The following is a 19,251-nucleotide window of genomic DNA, read 5'->3' as shown; positions in this document are numbered from 1 at the left end:
CACAATAAAAGACCGACAGAGATCCAAGAACACACAATAAAAGACCGACAGAGATCCAAGAACACACAATAAAAGACCGACAGAGATCCAAGAACACACAATAAAAGACCGACAGAGATCAAAGAACACACAATAAAAGACCGACAGAGATCCAAGAACACACAATAAAAGACCGACAGAGATCAAAGAACACACAATAAAAGACCGACAGAGATCCAAGAACACACAATAAAAGACCGACAGAGATCCAAGAACACACAATAAAAGACCGACAGAGATCCAAGAACACACAATAAAAGACCGACAGAGATCCAAGAACACACAATAAAAGACCGACAGAGATCCAAGAACACACAATAAAAGACCGACAGAGATCCAAGAACACACAATAAAAGACCGACAGAGATCCAAGAACACACAATAAAAGACTGACAGAGATCCAAGAACACACAATAAAAGACCGACAGAGATCCAAGAACACACAATAAAAGACCGACAGAGATCCAAGAACACACAATAAAAGACCGACAGAGATCCAAGAACACACAATAAAAGACCGACAGAGATCCAAGAACACACAATAAAAGACCGACAGAGATCCAAGAACACACAATAAAAGACCGACAGAGATCCAAGAACACACAATAAAAGACCGACAGAGATCCAAGAACACACAATAAAAGACCGACAGAGATCCAAGAACACACAATAAAAGACCGACAGAGATCAAAGAACACACAATAAAAGACCGACAGAGATCCAAGAACACACAATAAAAGACCGACAGAGATCCAAGAACACACAATAAAAGACCGACAGAGATCAAAGAACACACAATAAAAGACCGACAGAGATCCAAGAACACACAATAAAAGACCGACAGAGATCCAAGAACACACAATAAAAGACCGACAGAGATCCAAGAACACACAATAAAAGACCGACAGAGATCCAAGAACACACAATAAAAGACCGACAGAGATCCAAGAACACACAATAAAAGTGGACAAAAATAACCTGTATTTTCCTGTGAAGTGAAGACCAATAAGGGAGTCAGACTCTTGAAATCTCCTCTCCCCAACAGGTCCAGACTGCTCTGTGTCCGTCCCGGCCAACTCTTCATTCTGGCAGCGGGAAGAATACCCTGAGCCGGGGCTGGCCAGGGCTTCCCACAAGGCCGTAGTGGATCAGGGGGTCATGTGGGTCATCGGGGGTTATGTTTTCAACTCCTCAGACTACCAGATGGTCAAAGCGTAAGTATTGGACAACGTTACATCACATATCAGCTAACTGCTGTGTGTATATTAAATACCAGCCGTCTACCAAGGACAATTGTCCCTTTCCGGCTTGAAGGATTTTTTACTGTCGAAATGCGCTTTTAAATGAATAGTTGAGTAGTTCAAGATTTGGGCAATGAAGCCCATTTAATACTTACCCAAAGTCAGATGAATTCATGGATCCCATTTTGAAGGAAGTTGTTAACTAGCGGTAACGCAATTGCTAACTAGCATTAGCACGGTGACTGGAAGTCTATGGGATTAGCTAGCATGCTGTTCTCATAGACTTCTAATCATTGCACTAATGCTAGTTAGCAATGGCTCGCAAAACTACCTGCAAGTTGGGGGAAGTAGAAAAAGGGCTTAACCCTGCGAGACCCAAGGTTGCCAAAATGCAATGCTGTCTAAATTTCATCCTGTACATGACCCTCCAGCATGACAATGCCACCAGCCATACTGCTCGTTCTGTGCGTGATTTCCTGCAAGACAGGAATGTCAGTGTCCTGTCATGGCCAGTAAAGAGCCCGGATCTCAATCCCATTGAGCATGTCTGGTATCTGTTGGATCGGAGGGTGAGGGCTAGGGCCATTCCTCCCAGAAATGTCCGGGAACTTGCAGGTGCCTTGGTGGAAGAGTGGAGTAACATCTCAGAGCAAGTGGCAAATCTGGTGCAGTCCATGAGGTGGAGATGCACTGCATTACTTAATGCAGCTGGTGGCCACACTGAATATTTAGACTTAGGGATGCCACCCGTTAGATAAAATACCGAACGGTTCCATATTTCACTGAAATAATAAACGTTTGGTTTTCGAAATGATAGTTTCCGGATTCGATCATATTAATGACCAAAGGCTCGTATTTCTGTGTGTTATTATGTTATAATTAAGTCTGATTTGATAGAGCAGTCTGACTGAGCAGCAGCAGGCCTGTAATCATTCATTTAAACAGCACTTTTGTGCGTTTTGCCAGCAGCTCTTTGCAAGCACAGCGCTGTTTATGACTTCAAGCACAGCGCTGTTTATGACAGCCAAATGGCTGGTGTAACCGATGTGAAATGGCTAGCAAGTTAGCTGGGTGTGCGCTAATACTGTTTCAAACGTCACTCCCTTTTAGATTTGGAGTAGTTATTCCCCTTGCGCTGCAAGGGCCGCGGCTTTTGTGGAGCGATGGGTAACGATGCTTCGAGTGTGGCTGTTGTCGATGTATTGCTGGTTGGAGCCCAGGTAGGGTCGAGGAGGGGGACGGAAGCTATACTGTTACACTGGCAATACTAAAGTGCCTATAAGAACATCCAATAGTCAAAGGTATATGAAATACAAATGGTATAGAGAGAAATAGTCCTATAATTTCTATAATAACTACAACCTAAAACCTCTTACCTGGGAATATTGAAGTCTCATGTTAAAAGGAACTTCCAGCTTTCATATGTTCTCATGTTCTGAGCAAGGAACTGAAACGTTAGCTTTCTTACATGGCACATATTGCACTTTTACTTTCTTCTCCAACACTTTGTTTTTTCATTGTTTAAACCAAATTGAACATGTTTCATTATTTACTTGGGGCTAAATTGATTTTATTGATGTATTATATTAAGTTAAAATAAGTGTTCATTCAGTATTGTTGTAATTGTCATTATTACAAATAAAAAAATAAAAAATTGTCAGATTAATCGGTATCGGCGTTGAAAAACCATAATTGTTCGACCTCTACTCTGTACTGAGGTTTTGCCTGTTTGATTGCTTTACTGAGTGTTTGTACTCTAACATATTACCAGTCACCATGTCGCGGTTAAATGCGGCGGTCTGCTCTTTCAATTTTGTTCAAATGATGTCATCTATCCACGGTTTTTATAGCTGTTGGCTATATGTTGCTAATACCAGAGTGGGTATATAATATCTGTTTTTACAGACAAAACAGTAGTGTCTAAAGTGTTGTTTTATTCGGTGCATGGGATTGTAATCTTTACGTGCACTACGTCATCACGCCTTTTATCCACATCAAGTCCGCTTGATGGAGTCACCCCTCTGGTGGGTAAATGTTTGAAAATCAACTAGATGAAACCTGTTGAAACCCGATGGTTTCCAGAAAATTGTTCCTCAAACTTGAAATTCAAACATTATTTATTATTATTATTTTCATAATTAGAGGCTTATTACAATTTTTTATTTTTTTCATTTGGATCTCAGGGTTGGGTCTCAGGGTTGGGTCTCAGGGTTGGGTCTCAGGGTTGGGTCTCAGGGTTGGGTCTCAGGGTTGGATCTATGCTTCCGTCTCAGGCTTGGGTCTCAGGGTTGGGTCTCAGGGTTGGGTCTCAGGGTTGGATCTATGCTTGGGTCTCAGGGTTGGGTCTCAGGGTTGGATCTATGTTTGGGTCTCAGGGTTGGGTCTCAGGGTTGGATCTCAGGGTTGGATCTATGCTTGGGTCTCAGGGTTGGGTCTCAGGGTTGGGTCTCAGGGTTGGATCTATGCTTGGGTCTCAGGGTTGGATCTATGCTTGGGTCTCAGGGTTGGGTCTCAGGGTTGGGTCTCAGGGTTGGGTCTGAGGGTTGGGTCTCAGGGTTGGGTCTCAGGGTTGGATCTATGCTTGGGTCTCAGGGTTGGGTATCAGGCTTGGGTCTCAGGGTTGGGTCTCAGGGTTGGGTCTCAGGGTTGGGTCTCAGGGTTGGATCTATGCTTGGGTCTCAGGGTTGGGTCTCAGGGTTGGGTCTCAGGGTTGGGTCTCAGGGTTGGGTCTCAGGGTTGGGTCTCAGGGTTGGGTCTCAGGGTTGGATCTATGCTTCCGTCTCAGGCTTGGGTCTCAGGGTTGGGTCTCAGGGTTGGGTCTCAGGGTTGGATCTATGCTTGGGTCTCAGGGTTGGGTCTCAGGGTTGGATCTATGTTTGGGTCTCAGGGTTGGGTCTCAGGGTTGGATCTCAGGGTTGGATCTATGCTTGGGTCTCAGGGTTGGGTCTCAGGGTTGGGTCTCAGGGTTGGATCTATGCTTGGGTCTCAGGGTTGGATCTATGCTTGGGTCTCAGGGTTGGGTCTCAGGGTTGGGTCTGAGGGTTGGGTCTCAGGGTTGGGTCTCAGGGTTGGATCTATGCTTGGGTCTCAGGGTTGGGTATCAGGCTTGGGTCTCAGGGTTGGGTCTCAGGGTTGGGTCTCAGGGTTGGGTCTCAGGGTTGGATCTATGCTTGGGTCTCAGGGTTGGGTCTCAGGGTTGGGTCTCAGGGTTGGGTCTCAGGGTTGGGTCTCAGGGTTGGGTCTCAGGGTTGGGTCTCAGGGTTGGGTCTCAGGGTTGGATTTATGCTTGGGTCTCAGGGTTGGGTCTCAGGGTTGGGTCTCAGGGTTGGATTTATGCTTGGGTCTCAGGGTTGGGTCTCAGGGTTGGGTCTCAGGCTTGGGTCTTAGGGTTGGGTCTCAGGGTTGGGTCTCAGGGTTGGGTCTCAGGGTTGGGTCTCAGGGTTGGGTCTCAGGGTTGGGTCTCAGGGTTGGGTCTCAGGGTTGGGTCTCAGGGTTGGATTTATGCTTGGGTCTCAGGGTTGGGTCTCAGGGTTGGGTCTCAGGGTTGGGTCTCAGGGTTGGGTCTCAGGGTTGGGTCTCAGGGTTGGGTCTCAGGGTTGGATTTAGGCTTGGGTCTCAGGGTTGGGTCTCAGGGTTGGGTCTCAGGGTTGGGTCTCAGGGTTGGGTCTCAGGGTTGGATCTATGCTTCGGTCTCAGGCTTGGGTCTCAGGCTTGGGTCTCAGGGTTGGGTCTCAGGGTTGGGTCTCAGGGTTGGATCTATGCTTGGGTCTCAGGGTTGGGTCTCAGGGTTGGATCTATGTTTGGGTCTCAGGGTTGGGTCTCAGGGTTGGATCTCAGGGTTGGATCTATGCTTGGGTCTCAGGGTTGGGTCTCAGGGTTGGGTCTCAGGGTTGGATCTATGCTTGGGTCTCAGGGTTGGATCTATGCTTGGGTCTCAGGGTTGGGTCTCAGGGTTGGGTCTCAGGGTTGGGTCTGAGGGTTGGGTCTCAGGGTTGGGTCTCAGGGTTGGATCTATGCTTGGGTCTCAGGGTTGGGTATCAGGCTTGGGTCTCAGGGTTGGGTCTCAGGGTTGGGTCTCAGGGTTGGGTCTCAGGGTTGGATCTATGCTTGGGTCTCAGGGTTGGGTCTCAGGCTTGGGTCTCAGGGTTGGGTCTCAGGGTTGGGTCTCAGGGTTGGATCTATGCTTGGGTCTCAGGGTTGGGTCTCAGGGTTGGGTTTCGGGGTTGGATCTATGCTTGGGTCTCAGGGTTGGGTCTCAGGGTTGGGTCTCAGGGTTGGGTCTCAGGGTTGGATCTATGCTTGGGTCTCAGGGTTAACTGCCAAAATCTCACATTATCCCTTTAAGATTAGAGTGACAAGTTGCACTGTACACTACAGTTTATTAGGTACACCACCCTGTTTACCAAAAATGGATCGCTCCTACAGACAGTGAGTCGCGTGTCCGTGGCTTGCTATATAAAGCCGGCAGACAGGCATCGAGGTATTCAGTTACTGTTGGATTGAACATTAGAATGGGCAGAACAAGTGACCTAAGCGACGCTCAGCGGTAGGATCGTCGGTGTCATGGACATCGGATCTAGTATCTCAGAAACACTCGCCCTCCTGGGCTTTTCACGCACCACAGTGTCTAGGATTTCCCACAGAACAAACAAAACACATCCGGGCAACGGGAAGTCCTGTGGATGAGAACAGCTTGTTGATGAGAGAGCTCGAAGCAGAATGACAAGAACCGTGCAAGCTAACAGCCCGGCCACAAACAGATAAATAACGGAGCAGTACAACAGCGGTGAGCAGAACGGCATCTCTGAACACACAACTCGTCGGTCCTTGTCACGGATTGGCTATTGCAGCAGACGACCACTCAGGGTTCCACTCCTATCAGCTAACAACAATGAGAAGAGGCTCCGGTCGACATGTGATCACCAACACTGGACAACTGAGGATGGGAAAAACATTGCTTGGTCCGACGAATCTTGGTTCCTGTTGCGTCATGGTGATGACAGTCAGGATCTGGCGTAAGCAGCACGGACCTCTTGCCCCCAGCAGATGCTAACTCAATGGAGAATCTTATTTTAGTCCAGGATTATGCTTAATTTGTGTCCATGAAATGAACCCATAATGTAACCAAGCCCTACTTGGCCCACCTTGGTCTGGCCTACCTGGTCCTGGCCTACCTGGGTCTGACCTACCTGGTCCTGGCCTACCTGGGTCTGACCTACCTGGGTCTAACCTACCTGGTCCTGGCCTACCTGGGTCTGACCTACCTGGGTCTGACCTACCTGGTCCTGGCCTACCTGGGTCTGACCTACCTGGTCCTGGCCTACCTGGTCCTGGCCTACCTGGTCTTGCCGTTGATGCTCAGTGGTCCTGATCTTCTCTCTCTCTCTCTCTCTCCCAGGTATAACCTCAGCTCCCATCGCTGGCTGTCTCTCAACCGCTCTGTCAACTCCGTCATGGGACGATACGGACACTCTCTGGCACTACATGAGGTATGGGCTCTAGGGACATAGTTGTTCATCCATAGTAATATTGACAAAGTACTATTTCGTTGTCAATAGTAGAATACTCTGTAGAATACACTCTCGCTAGCTTTGTCAGAAGCTTGACCTTTGGTCCTGACCTCAAACAACATTAATTCCCTAAGAATCTGTTTCACCCTGCGGTAGATGGCTCATTAGTGCTCCTTCTCACCGTAATGTGTTGTGAGATGTCAGCTAACCTCTTGTTGTTGTCTGTTGTGAAGTGAGACCTAAGATTTTGCCATCTGTCCTTCTCCGTAATGTCATATTATAACTTGTCATAATCTGTCCTCCCTAACATCCTGTTCCTCCTCTCTAACGTCCTGTTCCTCCTCTCTAACGTCCTGTTCCTCCTCTCTAACGTCCTGTTCCTCCTCTCTAACGTCCTGTTCCTCCTCTCTAACGTCCTGTTCCTCCTCTCTAACGTCCTGTTCCTCCTCTCTAACGTCCTGTTCCTCCTGTCCTAACGTCCTGTTCCTCCTGTCCTAACGTCCTGTTCCTCCTGTCCTAACGTCCTGTTCCTCCTCTCTAACGTCCTGTTCCTCCTCTCTAACGTCCTGTTCCTCCTCTCTAACGTCCTGTTCCTCCTCTCTAACGTCTTGTTCCTCCTCTAAACCCAGGGAAAGATCTACATGTACGGAGGGAAGATAGACTCTACTGGCAACGTGACCAGCCAGCTGTGGGTGTTCCACATCCAGAACCAGACCTGGGTGTCCCTCTCTGCCCGAGCCCAGGAACAGTGGGCCGTGGTGGGACACTCTGCCCACGTAGTGCCCCCCCTATTGGAGGGGGGTAGTCCAGTCATGTTGGTGCTGTTCGGACACTGTCCTCTATACGGGTACATCAGCCAGGTGCAGGAGTACAACTTTGGTGAGCGTGACCGTATATGGTGTTCCTGTATTCAACTGTTGGTCCTGTAGATTTCCCAGCTCCCTATAAACAGATTGTATATTGTTGTTCCCCCCTGTTATGAAGAATCATTACATAGACACTATATATACAAAAGTACGTGGAGACCCCTTCAAATTAGTGGATTCGGCTTTTTCAGCCACACCTGTTGCTGACAGGTGTATACAATTGAGTGAGAGAGGCAGTAGGGATGACCAGGGATGTTCTCTGTTTAGTGAGTCCTCCAGATCAGAGGCAGTAGGGATGACCAGGGATGTTCTCTGTTTAGTGAGTCCGCCAGATCAGAGGCAGTAGGGATGACCAGGGATGTTCTCTGTTTAGTGAGTCCTCCAGATCAGAGGCAGTAGGGAGGACCAGGGATGTTCTCTGTTTAGTGAGTCCTCCAGATCAGAGGCAGTGGGGATGACCAGGGATGTTCTCTGTTTAGTGAGTCCTCCGGATCAGAGGCAGTAGGGATGACCAGGGATGTTCTCTGTTTAGTGAGTCCTCCAGATCAGAGGCAGTAGGGAGGACCAGGGATGTTATCTGTTTAGTGAGTCCTCCAGATCAGAGGCAGTAGGGATGACCAGGGATGTTCTCTGTTTAGTGAGTCCTCCAGATCAGAGGCAGTAGGGATGACCAGGGATGTTCTCTGTTTAGTGAGTCCTCCAGATCAGAGGCAGTTGGGAGGACCAGGGATGTTCTCTGTTTAGTGAGTCCTCCAGATCAGAGGCAGTAGGGATGACCAGGGATGTTCTCTGTTTAGTGAGTCCTCCAGATCAGAGGCAGTAGGGAGGACCAGGGATGTTCTCTGTTTAGTGAGTCCTCCAGATCAGAGGCAGTGGGGATGACCAGGGATGTTCTCTGTTTAGTGAGTCCTCCAGATCAGAGCCAGTAGGGATGACCAGGGATGTTCTCTGTTTAGTGATTCCTCCAGATCAGAGGCAGTAAAGATGACCAGGGATGTAACCGATCCTAACCCATACCTGACTATACACAGCCATAAACAACCCTAACCCATACATGACTATACACAACCTTAACCGACCCATACCTGACTAGACACAGCCATAACCGACCCTAACCCATACCTGACTAGACACAGCCATAACCGACCCTAACCCATACCTGACTACACAGCCATAACCGACCCATACCTGACTATACACAGCATTAAACGACCCATACCTGACTAGACACAGCCATAACCGACCCTAACCCATACCTGACTATACACAGCCATAACCGACCCTAACCCATACCTGACTAGACACAGCCATAACCAACCCTAACCCATACCTGACTATACACAGCCATAACCGACCCTAACCCATACCTGACTATACACAGCCATAACCGACCCTAACCCATACCTGACTATACACAGCCATAACCAACCCATACCTGACTATTCACAGCCATAACCGACCCTAACCCATACCTGACTACACACAGCCATAACCAACCCTAACCCTCTGTTCTGCTCCAGCTAGGAACACGTGGCGTGCCGTGGTTACAGATGGAGCCCTGGTGCAGGGAGGGTACGGCCACAGCAGTGTATTTGACCCCTCCTCCCGAGCCATCTACATTCACGGAGGGTACAAGGCCTTCAGCGCTAACAAGTACGGCCTGTCTGGAGACCTGTACAAGTACGACGTGGACCGCAGCCGATGGTGAGTAGAGCCTGGAGGGTAGAGCCTGGAGGGTAGAGCCTGGAGACGAGAGCCTGGAGACGAGAGCCTGGAGAGTAGAGCCTGGAGAGTAGAGCCTGGAAAGTAGAGCAGAGTAGAGCCTGGAGGGTAGAGCAGAGTAGAGTCTGGAGTGTAGAGCAGAGTAGAGCCTGGTGGGTAGAGCAAAGTAGAGCCTGGAGGGTAGAGCAGAGTAGAGCCTGGAGGGTAGAGCAGAGTGGAGCTTGGAGGGTAGAGCCTAGAGGGCAGAGCCTGAGGGTAGAGCAGAGTAGAGCCTGGAGGGTAGAGCAGTGTAGAGCCTGGAGGGTAGAGCAGAGTAGAGCCTGGAGGGTAGGGCCTGGAGAGTAGAGTAGAGTAGAGCCTGGAGGGTAGAGCAGAGTAGAGCCTGGAGGGTAGAGCAGAGTAGGGCCTGGAGGGTAGAGCAGAGTAGGGCCTGGAGGGTAGAGCAGAGTAGGGCCTGGAGGGTAGAGCAGAGTAGGGCCTGGAGGGTAGAGCCTGGAGACGAGAGCCTGGAGACGAGAGCCTGGAGAGTAGAGCCTGGAGACGAGAGCCTGGAGGGTAGAGCAGAGTAGAGCCTGGAGGGTAGAGCCTGGAGGGTAGAGCAGAGTAGAGCCTGGAGATTAGAGCAGAGTAGAGCCTGGAGGGTAGAGCCTGGAGGGTAGAGCAGAGTAGAGCCTGGAGGGTAGAGCAGAGTAGAGCCTGGAGGGTAGAGCAGAGTAGAGCCTGGAGGGTAGAGCCTGGAGGGTAGAGTAGAGTAGAGCTTGGAGAGTAGAGCCTGGAGAGTAGAGCAGAGTAGAGCCTGGAGGGTAGAGCAGAGTAGAGCCTGGAGAGTAGAGCAGAGTAGGGCCTGGAGGGTAGGGCCTGGAGGGTAGAGCCTGGAGACGAGTGCCTGGAGACGAGTGCCTGGAGACGAGTGCCTGGAGACGAGAGCCTGGAGACGAGAGCCTGGAGACGAGAGCCTGGAGAGTAGAGCAGAGTAGAGTCTGGAGTGTAGAGCCTGGAGGGTAGAGCAGAGTAGAGCAGAGTAGAGCCTGGAGGGTAGAGCCTGGAGAGTAGAGCCTGGAGGGTAGCGCCTGGAGGGTAGAGCCTGGAGGGTAGAGCCTGGAGAGTAGAGCAGAGTAGGGCCTGGAGGGTAGAGCCTGGAGAGTAGAGCCTGGAGGGTAGAGCAGAGTAGGGCCTGGAGGGTAGAGCAGAGTAGGGCCTGGAGGGTAGAGCAGAGTAGAGCCTGGAGAGTAGAGCAGAGTAGAGCCTGGAGAGTAGAGCAGAGTAGAGCCTGGAGGGTAGAGCAGAGTAGAACCTGGAGGGTAGAGCAGAGTAGAACCTGGAGGGTAGAGCAGAGTAGAGCCTGGAGGGTAGAGCAGAGTAAAGCCTGGAGGGGAGGGTAGAGCAGAGTAGAGCCTGGAGGGGAGGGTAGAGCAGAGTAGAGCCTGGAGGGGAGGGTAGAGCAGAGTAGAGCCTGGAGGGTAGAGCAGAGTAGAGCCTGGAGGGTAGAGCAGAGTAGAGCCTGGAGGGTAGAGCAGAGTAGAGCCTGGAGGGTAGAGCAGAGTAGAGCCTGGAGGGTAGAGCAGAGTAGGGCCTGGAGGGTAGAGGAGAGGAGAGCCTGGAGAGGAGAGCCTGGAGAGGAGAGCCTGGAGAGGAGAGCCTGGAGAGGAGAGCCTGGAGGGGAGCAGAGTAGAGCCTGGAGGGAACACTGGTAGAACCTGAACACTGAGTGTTCCGTTTAACAGATTTCAGAGAAGGCCCCTTTCCAGGTTGTGTGTATTACGTCTAGCCTCCATTTTACTCCTACTACTACTACTACTACTGCTGCTGCTACTACTACTACTGCTACTACTACTACTACTACTACTACTACTACTACTACTACTACTACTACTACTACTACTGCTGCTGCTACTACTACTACTACTACTACTACTACTACTACTACTACTACTACTACTACTACTACTACTACTACTACTACTACTACTACTACTACTACTACTACTACTACTACTGCTGCTGCTGCTGCTGCTACTACTACTACTACTACTACTACTACTACTACTACTACTACTACTACTACTGCTACTACTGCTACTACTACTACTACTGCTACTACTACTACTACTACTACTACTACTACTACCACTACTACTGCTACTACTACTACTACTGCTGCTACTACTACTACTACTACTACTGCTACTACTACTACTACTGCTACTACTACCACTACTACTGCTACTGTTGCTGCTCCTACTACTACTACTGCTACTACTACCACTACCACCACTACTACTACCACTACTACTACCACTACCACCACTACTACTACCACTATTACTACTACTACTACTACCACTATTACTACTACTACCACTATTACTACTGCTACCACTACCACTACTACTACCACTACCACCACTACTACTACCACTACTACTACCACTACCACCACTACTACTACCACTATTACTACTACTACTACTACCACTACCACTACTACCACTATTACTACTACTACCACTACCACTACTACTACTACTACTACTACTACTACTACTACCACTAGTAGTACCCTGATCCCGAGCGACTAACATGGATGTTCTAATAGTGTGAATATGCCCTGTTGAAACACCCATGTTAACAGTAATCTGCTCTCTACAGTGTTTAACTGACCTCATGATAACATATTGTCTTCACTCTAGTAACCACCATTGCAGTACATGCATCATACTCTGTGTAGATGTTATGGTTTGTTAGGATGAATGTACCTGGTGGTGTTGGTACTGGGTGTATTTAGAATGACAACTTGTTCCCAACATAGGGCACTACTTTAGACCAGGACCCATAGGGAATAGGGCACTACTTTATACCAGGACCCATAGGGAATAGGGCGCTACTTTAGACCAGGACCCATAGGGAATAGGGTACTTCTTTAGACCAGGACCCATAGGGAATAAGGCACTACTTTAGACCAGGACCCATAGGGAATAGGGCACTACTTTAGACCAGGACCCGTAGGGAATAGGGCACTACTTTAGACCAGGGCCCGTAGGGAATAGGGCACTACTTTAGACCAGGGCCCGTAGGGAATAGGGCACTACTTTAGACCAGGGCCCGTAGGGAATAGGGCACTACTTTAGACCAGGGCCCGTAGGGAATAGGGCACTACTTTAGACCAGGGCCCGTAGGGAATAGGGCACTACTTTAGACCAGGGCCCGTAGGGAATAGGGCACTACTTTAGACCAGGGCCGTAGGGAATAGTGCACTACTTTAGACCAGGGCCCGTAGGGAATAAGGCACTACTTTAGACCAGGACCCATAAGGAATAGGGCACTACTTTAGACCAGGAACCATAGGGAATAGGGCACTACTTTAGACCAGGACCCATAGGGAATAAGGCACTACTTTAGACCAGGTCCCATAGGGAATAGGGCACTACTTTAGACCAGGGCCCATAAGGAATAGGGCACTACTTTAGACCAGAACCCATAGGGAATAGGGCACTACTTTAGACCAGGACCCATAGGGAATAGGGCACTACTTTAGACCAGGACCCGTAGGGAATAGGGCACTACTTTAGACCAGGACCCGTAGGGAATAGGGCACTACTTTAGACCAGGGCCCGTAGGGAATAGGGCACTACTTTAGACCAGGGCCCGTAGGGAATAGTGCACTACTTTAGACCAGGGCCCGTAGGGAATAAGGCACTACTTTAGACCAGGACCCATAAGGAATAGGGCACTACTTTAGACCAGGAACCATAGGGAATAGGGCACTACTTTAGACCAGGACCCATAGGGAATAAGGCACTACTTTAGACCAGGTCCCATAGGGAATAGGGCACTACTTTAGACCAGGGCCCATAGGGAATAGGGCACTACTTTAGACCAGGACCCATAGGGAATAGGGCACTACTTTAGACCAGGACCCATAGGGAATAGGGCACTACTTTAGACCAGGACCCATAGGGAATAGGGCACTACTTTAGACCAGGACCCATAGGGAATAGGGTGCCATTTGGGATGCTGATTTGTTTGTGTCCTGCTGATGTTCTCCAGGACGGTTCTAAAGGACAGCGGGTTCTTCCGGTACCTCCACACGGCGGTCATCGTTAGCGGAACCATGCTGGTGTTTGGAGGAAACACTCACAACGACACGTCCATGAGCCACGGAGCCAAGTGCTTCTCCTCGGACTTCATGGCCTATGACCTGGGTACGTGACTGCCTTACGACAGCCTTATGACTGCTTATAACATTCTTATGACACTCATAAACATTCATAGATACTTCATTTGTTTTGGTTGAACAGCATCATGACCACTCATAAACATTAATAACAACAGCTATATTTTATGTCAGTTTAAAGTTAGTTAGTTCATTAAAAGAACAGCTGAGACTGATCTCTTGAAAGGAGCTAAGATGGCTGCCAGACCTTGCATCCCAAATGGCACCCTATTCTTTATATAACGCACTACTTTTGACCAGAGCTTATGGGTAGTGCATAGAATAGCACACAAGTCTAGTATTTCTATATGTATTTATCGTTGTGAAGCGCTCGTAAACAAGCCATTTCAGGGTAAAGTTTACACCCATTGTATTCGGCACATGTTACAAATACATTTTGACTTAAATTACGGTACTAGTACAGTAGATCCTCTTCCTCCTATCCTCAGTTGCTTCGGGAGGAGATCAGGCCCAGGGCCGTGAGCTTTGTAATGAGCTAATAGGACACTATGGTATTGAAGGTCGTGCTGTAGTCGATGAACAGCGTCCTCACGTAAGCATTCCTTTTGTCCAGGTGGGTGAGGGCAGTGGTGCCATGGCGATTGCGTCGTCCGTGGATCTGTCAAGGCGGTAGGCGAATTGGAGAGGGTGGAGTGTGTCGGAGGGAGGTGATGTGGTCTTTGACTAGCCTCTTGAAGCACTTGATGATGAAGGAAGTGAGTGTTACTGGTCAGTAGTCATTCAGTTCAGTTTCTTTCCCTTCCACGGGCGGGGGGACGATGGTGAACATCCTGAAGCAGGTGGGGACAACGGCCTGGGACAGGGTGAGATTGAGAATGTCAGAACACAACAGCCAGCTGGTCTGCACATGCTCTGAGGGCACAGCTAGGAATGCCGTCTGGGACGGCAGCATTGTGAGGGTATAAATGACTTTCAGACGTCCTCAGTGGAGACAGAGTGTGTAGCCAACGTTGTCTCCTCAGCAGATCAGGGTCATTGTGTTGTCTCCTCAGCAGATCAGGGTCATTGTGTTGTCTCCTCAGCAGATCAGAGTCACTATGTTGTCTCCTCAGCAGATCAGGGTCATTGTTGTCACCTCTACAGATCAGGGTCATTGTGAAGTCTCTACAGATCAGGGTCATTGTGTTGTCTCCTCTGCAGATCAGGGTCATTGTGTTGTCTCCTCTGCAGATCAGAGTCATTGTGTTGTCTCCTCAGCAGATCAGGGTCATTGTTGTCACCTCTACAGATCAGGGTCATTGTGAAGTCTCCTCTGCAGATCAGAGTCATTGTGTTGTCTCCTCAGCAGATCAGGGTCATTGTGTTGTCTCCTCAGCAGATCAGGGTCATTGTGTTGTCTCCTCAGCAGATCAGGGTCATTGTGTTGTCTCCTCGGCAGATCAGGGTCATTGTGTTGTCTCCTCGGCAGATCAGAGTCATTGTGTTGTCTCCTCTGCAGATCAGAGTCATTGTGTTGTCTCCTCTGCAGATCAGAGTCATTGTTGTCTCCTCAGCAGATCAAGGTCAATGTGTTGTCTCCTCTGCAGATCAGTCATTGTGTTGTCTCCTCAGCAGATCAAGGTCATTGTGTTGTCTCCTCAGCAGATCAGTCATTGTGTTGTCTCCTCAGCAGATCCAAGTCATTGTGTTGTCTCCTCAGCAGATCAAGGTCGTTGTGTTGTCTCCTCTGCAGAGCAGGGTCATTGTGTTGTCTCCTCAGCAGATCAGGGTCATTGTGTTGTCTCCTCAGCAGATCAGGGTCATTGTGTTGTCTCCTCTGCAGATCAGTCATTGTGTTGTCTCCTCAGCAGATCAAGGTCATTGTGTTGTCTCCTCAGCAGATCAGGGTCATTGTGTTGTCTCCTCAGCAGATCAGGGTCATTGTGTTGTCTCCTCAGCAGATCAGGGTCAATGTGTTGTCTCCTCAGCAGATCATGGTCATTGTGTTGTCTCCTCAGCAGATCAGGGTCATTGTGTTGTCTCCTCAGCAGATCAGGGTCATTGTGTTGTCTCCTCAGCAGATCAGGGTCATTGTGTTGTCTCCTCAGCAGATCAGTCATTGTGTTGTCTCCTCAGCAGATCAGTCATTGTGTTGTCTCCTCAGCAGATCAGGGTCATTGTGTTGTCTCCTCAGCAGATCAGGGTCATTGTGTTGTCTCCTCTGCAGATCAGAGTCATTGTGTTGTCTCCTCTGCAGATCAGTGTCAATGTGTTGTCTCCTCTGCAGATCAGTCATTGTGTTGTCTCCTCTGCAGATCAAGGTCATTGTGTTGTCTCCTCAGCAGATCAGTCATTGTGTTGTCTCCTCTGCAGATCAGAGTCATTGTGTTGTCTCCTCAGCAGATCAAGCTCATTGTGTTGTCTCCTCAGCAGATCAGTCATTGTGTTGTCTCCTCAGCAGATCCGAGTCATTTTGTTGTCTCCTCAGCAGATCAGGGTCATTGTGTTGTCTCCTCAGCAGATCAGGGTCATTGTGTTGTCTCCTCAGCAGATCAGTCATTGTGTTGTCTCCTCAGCAGATCAGAGTCATTGTGTTGTCTCCTCTGCAGATCAGTCATTGTGTTGTCTCCTCAGCAGATCAAGGTCATTGTGTTGTCTCCTCAGCAGATCAGTCATTGTGTTGTCTCCTCAGAAGATCCGAGTCATTGTGTTGTCTCCTCAGCAGATCAAGGTCATTGTGTTGTCTCCTCAGCAGATCAAGGTCATTGTGTTGTCTCCTCAGCAGATCTGAGTCATTGTGTTGTCTCCTCAGCAGATCTGAGTCATTGTGTTGTCTCCTCAGCAGATCAGGGTCATTGTGTTGTCTCCTCAGCAGATCAGGGTCATTGTGTTGTCTCCTCAGCAGATCAGTCATTGTGTTGTCTCCTCAGCAGATCAGGGTCATTGTGTTGTCTCCTCGGCAGATCAGGGTCATTGTGTTGTCTCCTCGGCAGATCAGGGTCATTGTGTTGTCTCCTCAGCAGAGCAGTCATTGTGTTGTCTCCTCTGCAGATCAGTCATTGTGTTGTCTCCTCAGCAGATCAAGGTCATTGTGTTGTCTCCTCAGCAGATCAGTCATTGTGTTGTCTCCTCAGCAGATCCAAGTCATTGTGTTGTCTCCTCAGCAGATCAAGGTCGTTGTGTTGTCTCCTCAGCAGATCAAGGTCATTGTGTTGTCTCCTCTGCAGATCAGAGTCATTGTATTGTCTCCTCTGCAGATCAGAGTCATTGTGTTGTCTCCTCAGCAGATCAGGGTCATTGTGTTGTCTCCTCAGCAGATCAAGGTCATTGTGTTGTCTCCTCAGCAGATCAGGGCCATTGTGTTGTCTCCTCAGCAGATCAGGGTCATTGTGTTGTCTCCTCAGCAGATCAGTCATTGTGTTGTCTCCTCAGCAGATCAGGGTCATTGTGTTTTCTCCTCAGCAGATCAGAGTCATTGTGTTGTCTCCTCGGCAGATCACAGTCATTGTGTTGTCTCCTCAGCAGATCAGAGTCATTGTGTTGTCTCCTCTGCAGATCAGAGTCATTGTATTGTCTCCTCTGCAGATCAGGGTCATTGTGTTGTCTCCTCAGCAGATCAGGGTCATTGTGTTGTCTCCTCAGCAGATCAGTCATTGTGTTGTCTCCTCAGCAGATCAAGGTCATTGTGTTGTCTCCTCAGCAGATCAGGGTCATTGTGTTATCTCCTCAGCAGATCAGGGTCATTGTGTTGTCTCCTCAGCAGATCAGGGTCATTGTGTTGTCTCCTCTGCAGATCAGAGTCATTGTGTTGTCTCCTCTGCAGATCAGTCATTGTGTTGTCTCCTCAGCAGATCATGGTCATTGTGTTGTCTCCTCAGCAGATCAGGGTCATTGTGTTGTCTCCTCGGCAGATCAGAGTCATTGTGTTGTCTCCTCTGCAGATCAGGGTCATTGTGTTGTCTCCTCTGCAGATCAGTCATTGTGTTGTCTCCTCAGCAGATCAAGGTCATTGTGTTGTCTCCTCTGCAGATCAGGGTCATTGTGTTGTCTCCTCAGCAGATCAGGGTCATTGTGTTGTCTCCTCGGCAGATCAGGGTCATTGTGTTGTCTCCCCGGCAGATCAGAGTCATTGTGTTGTCTCCTCTGCAGATCAGAGTCATTGTGTTGTCTCCTCTGCAGATCAGAGTCATTGTTGTCTCCTCAGCAGATCAAGGTCATTGTGTTGTCTCCTCAGCAGATCAGGGTCATTGTGTTGTCTCCTCAGCAGATCAGGGTCATTGTGTTGTCTCCTCAGCAGATCAGGGTCATTGTGTTGTCTCCTCAGCAGATCAGGGTCATTGTGTTGTCTCCTCTGCAGATCAGAGTCATTGTGTTGTCTCCTCTGCAGATCAGTCATTGTGTTGTCTCCTCAGCAGATCAAGGTCATTGTGTTGTCTCCTCAGCAGATCAGTCATTGTGTTGTCTCCTCAGCAGATCCAAGTCATTGTGTTGTCTCCTCAGCAGATCAAGGTCGTTGTGTTGTCTCCTCTGCAGAGCAGGGTCATTGTGTTGTCTCCTCTGCAGATCAGAGTCATTGTGTTGTCTCCTCTGCAGATCAGAGTCAATGTGTTGTCTCCTCTGCAGATCAGTCATTGTGTTGTCTCCTCTGCAGATCAAGGTCATTGTGTTGTCTCCTCAGCAGATCAGTCATTGTGTTGTCTCCTCTGCAGATCAGAGTCATTGTGTTGTCTCCTCAGCAGATCAAGCTCATTGTGTTGTCTCCTCAGCAGATCAGTCATTGTGTTGTCTCCTCAGCAGATCCGAGTCATTTTGTTGTCTCCTCAGCAGATCAGGGTCATTGTGTTGTCTCCTCAGCAGATCAGGGTCATTGTGTTGTCTCCTCAGCAGATCAGGGTCATTGTGTTGTCTCCTCAGCAGATCAGTCATTGTGTTGTCTCCTCAGCAGATCAGAGTCATTGTGTTGTCTCCTCTGCAGATCAGTCATTGTGTTGTCTCCTCAGCAGATCAAGGTCATTGTGTTGTCTCCTCAGCAGATCAGTCATTGTGTTGTCTCCTCAGCAGATCCGAGTCATTGTGTTGTCTCCTCAGCAGATCACGGTCATTGTGTTGTCTCCTCAGCAGATCCGAGTCATTGTGTTGTCTCCTCAGCAGATCTGAGTCATTGTGTTGTCTCCTCAGCAGATCAGGGTCATTGTGTTGTCTCCTCAGCAGATCAGGGTCATTGTGTTGTCTCCTCAGCAGATCAGTCATTGTGTTGTCTCCTCAGCAGATCAGGGTCATTGTGTTGTCTCCTCGGCAGATCAGGGTCATTGTGTTGTCTCCTCGGCAGATCAGGGTCATTGTGTTGTCTCCTCGGCAGAGCAGTCATTGTGTTGTCTCCTCAGCAGATCAGGGTCATTGTGTTGTCTCCTCGGCAGATCAGGGTCATTGTGTTGTCTCCTCGGCAGATCAGAGTCATTGTGTTGTCTCCTCTGCTGATCAGAGTCATTGTGTTGTCTCCTCTGCAGATCAGAGTCATTGTGTTGACTCCTCAGCAGATCAAGGTCATTGTGTTGTCTCCTCAGCAGATCAGGGTCATTGTGTTGTCTCCTCAGCAGATCAGGGTCATTGTGTTGTCTCCTCAGCAGATCAGGGTCATTGTGTTGTCTCCTCAGCAGATCAGGGTCATTGTGTTGTCTCCTCAGCAGATCAGTTCCATTGTGTTGTCTCCTCAGCAGATC

General features: G+C 49.1%; 1 protein-coding gene across 4 annotated transcripts in view; it reads left to right on the top strand.

The window, feature by feature from the left end:
* The window catches only part of LOC139394152 (attractin-like), a 251,525-nt gene that overhangs the window by 52,593 nt on the left and 179,681 nt on the right, over positions 1-19,251 (top strand). For all 4 annotated transcript variants that reach the window (XM_071142189.1, XM_071142187.1, XM_071142186.1 and 1 more), the window contains exons 6-10: positions 1,085-1,253; positions 6,679-6,769; positions 7,420-7,669; positions 9,177-9,360; positions 13,426-13,580. In XM_071142189.1, coding sequence (XP_070998290.1) covers positions 1,085-1,253; positions 6,679-6,769; positions 7,420-7,669; positions 9,177-9,360; positions 13,426-13,580 — 849 coding nt within the window. The remainder of the gene's footprint in view (positions 1-1,084; positions 1,254-6,678; positions 6,770-7,419; positions 7,670-9,176; positions 9,361-13,425; positions 13,581-19,251) is intronic.

The sequence above is a fragment of the Oncorhynchus clarkii genome, unplaced genomic scaffold (assembly GCF_045791955.1).
Source record: "Oncorhynchus clarkii lewisi isolate Uvic-CL-2024 unplaced genomic scaffold, UVic_Ocla_1.0 unplaced_contig_2975_pilon_pilon, whole genome shotgun sequence".
Classification (NCBI taxonomy): domain Eukaryota; kingdom Metazoa; phylum Chordata; class Actinopteri; order Salmoniformes; family Salmonidae; genus Oncorhynchus; species Oncorhynchus clarkii.
The sequence above is the reverse complement of the archived record's forward strand: the minus strand, read 5'-3'. Positions and strand labels throughout refer to the sequence as shown.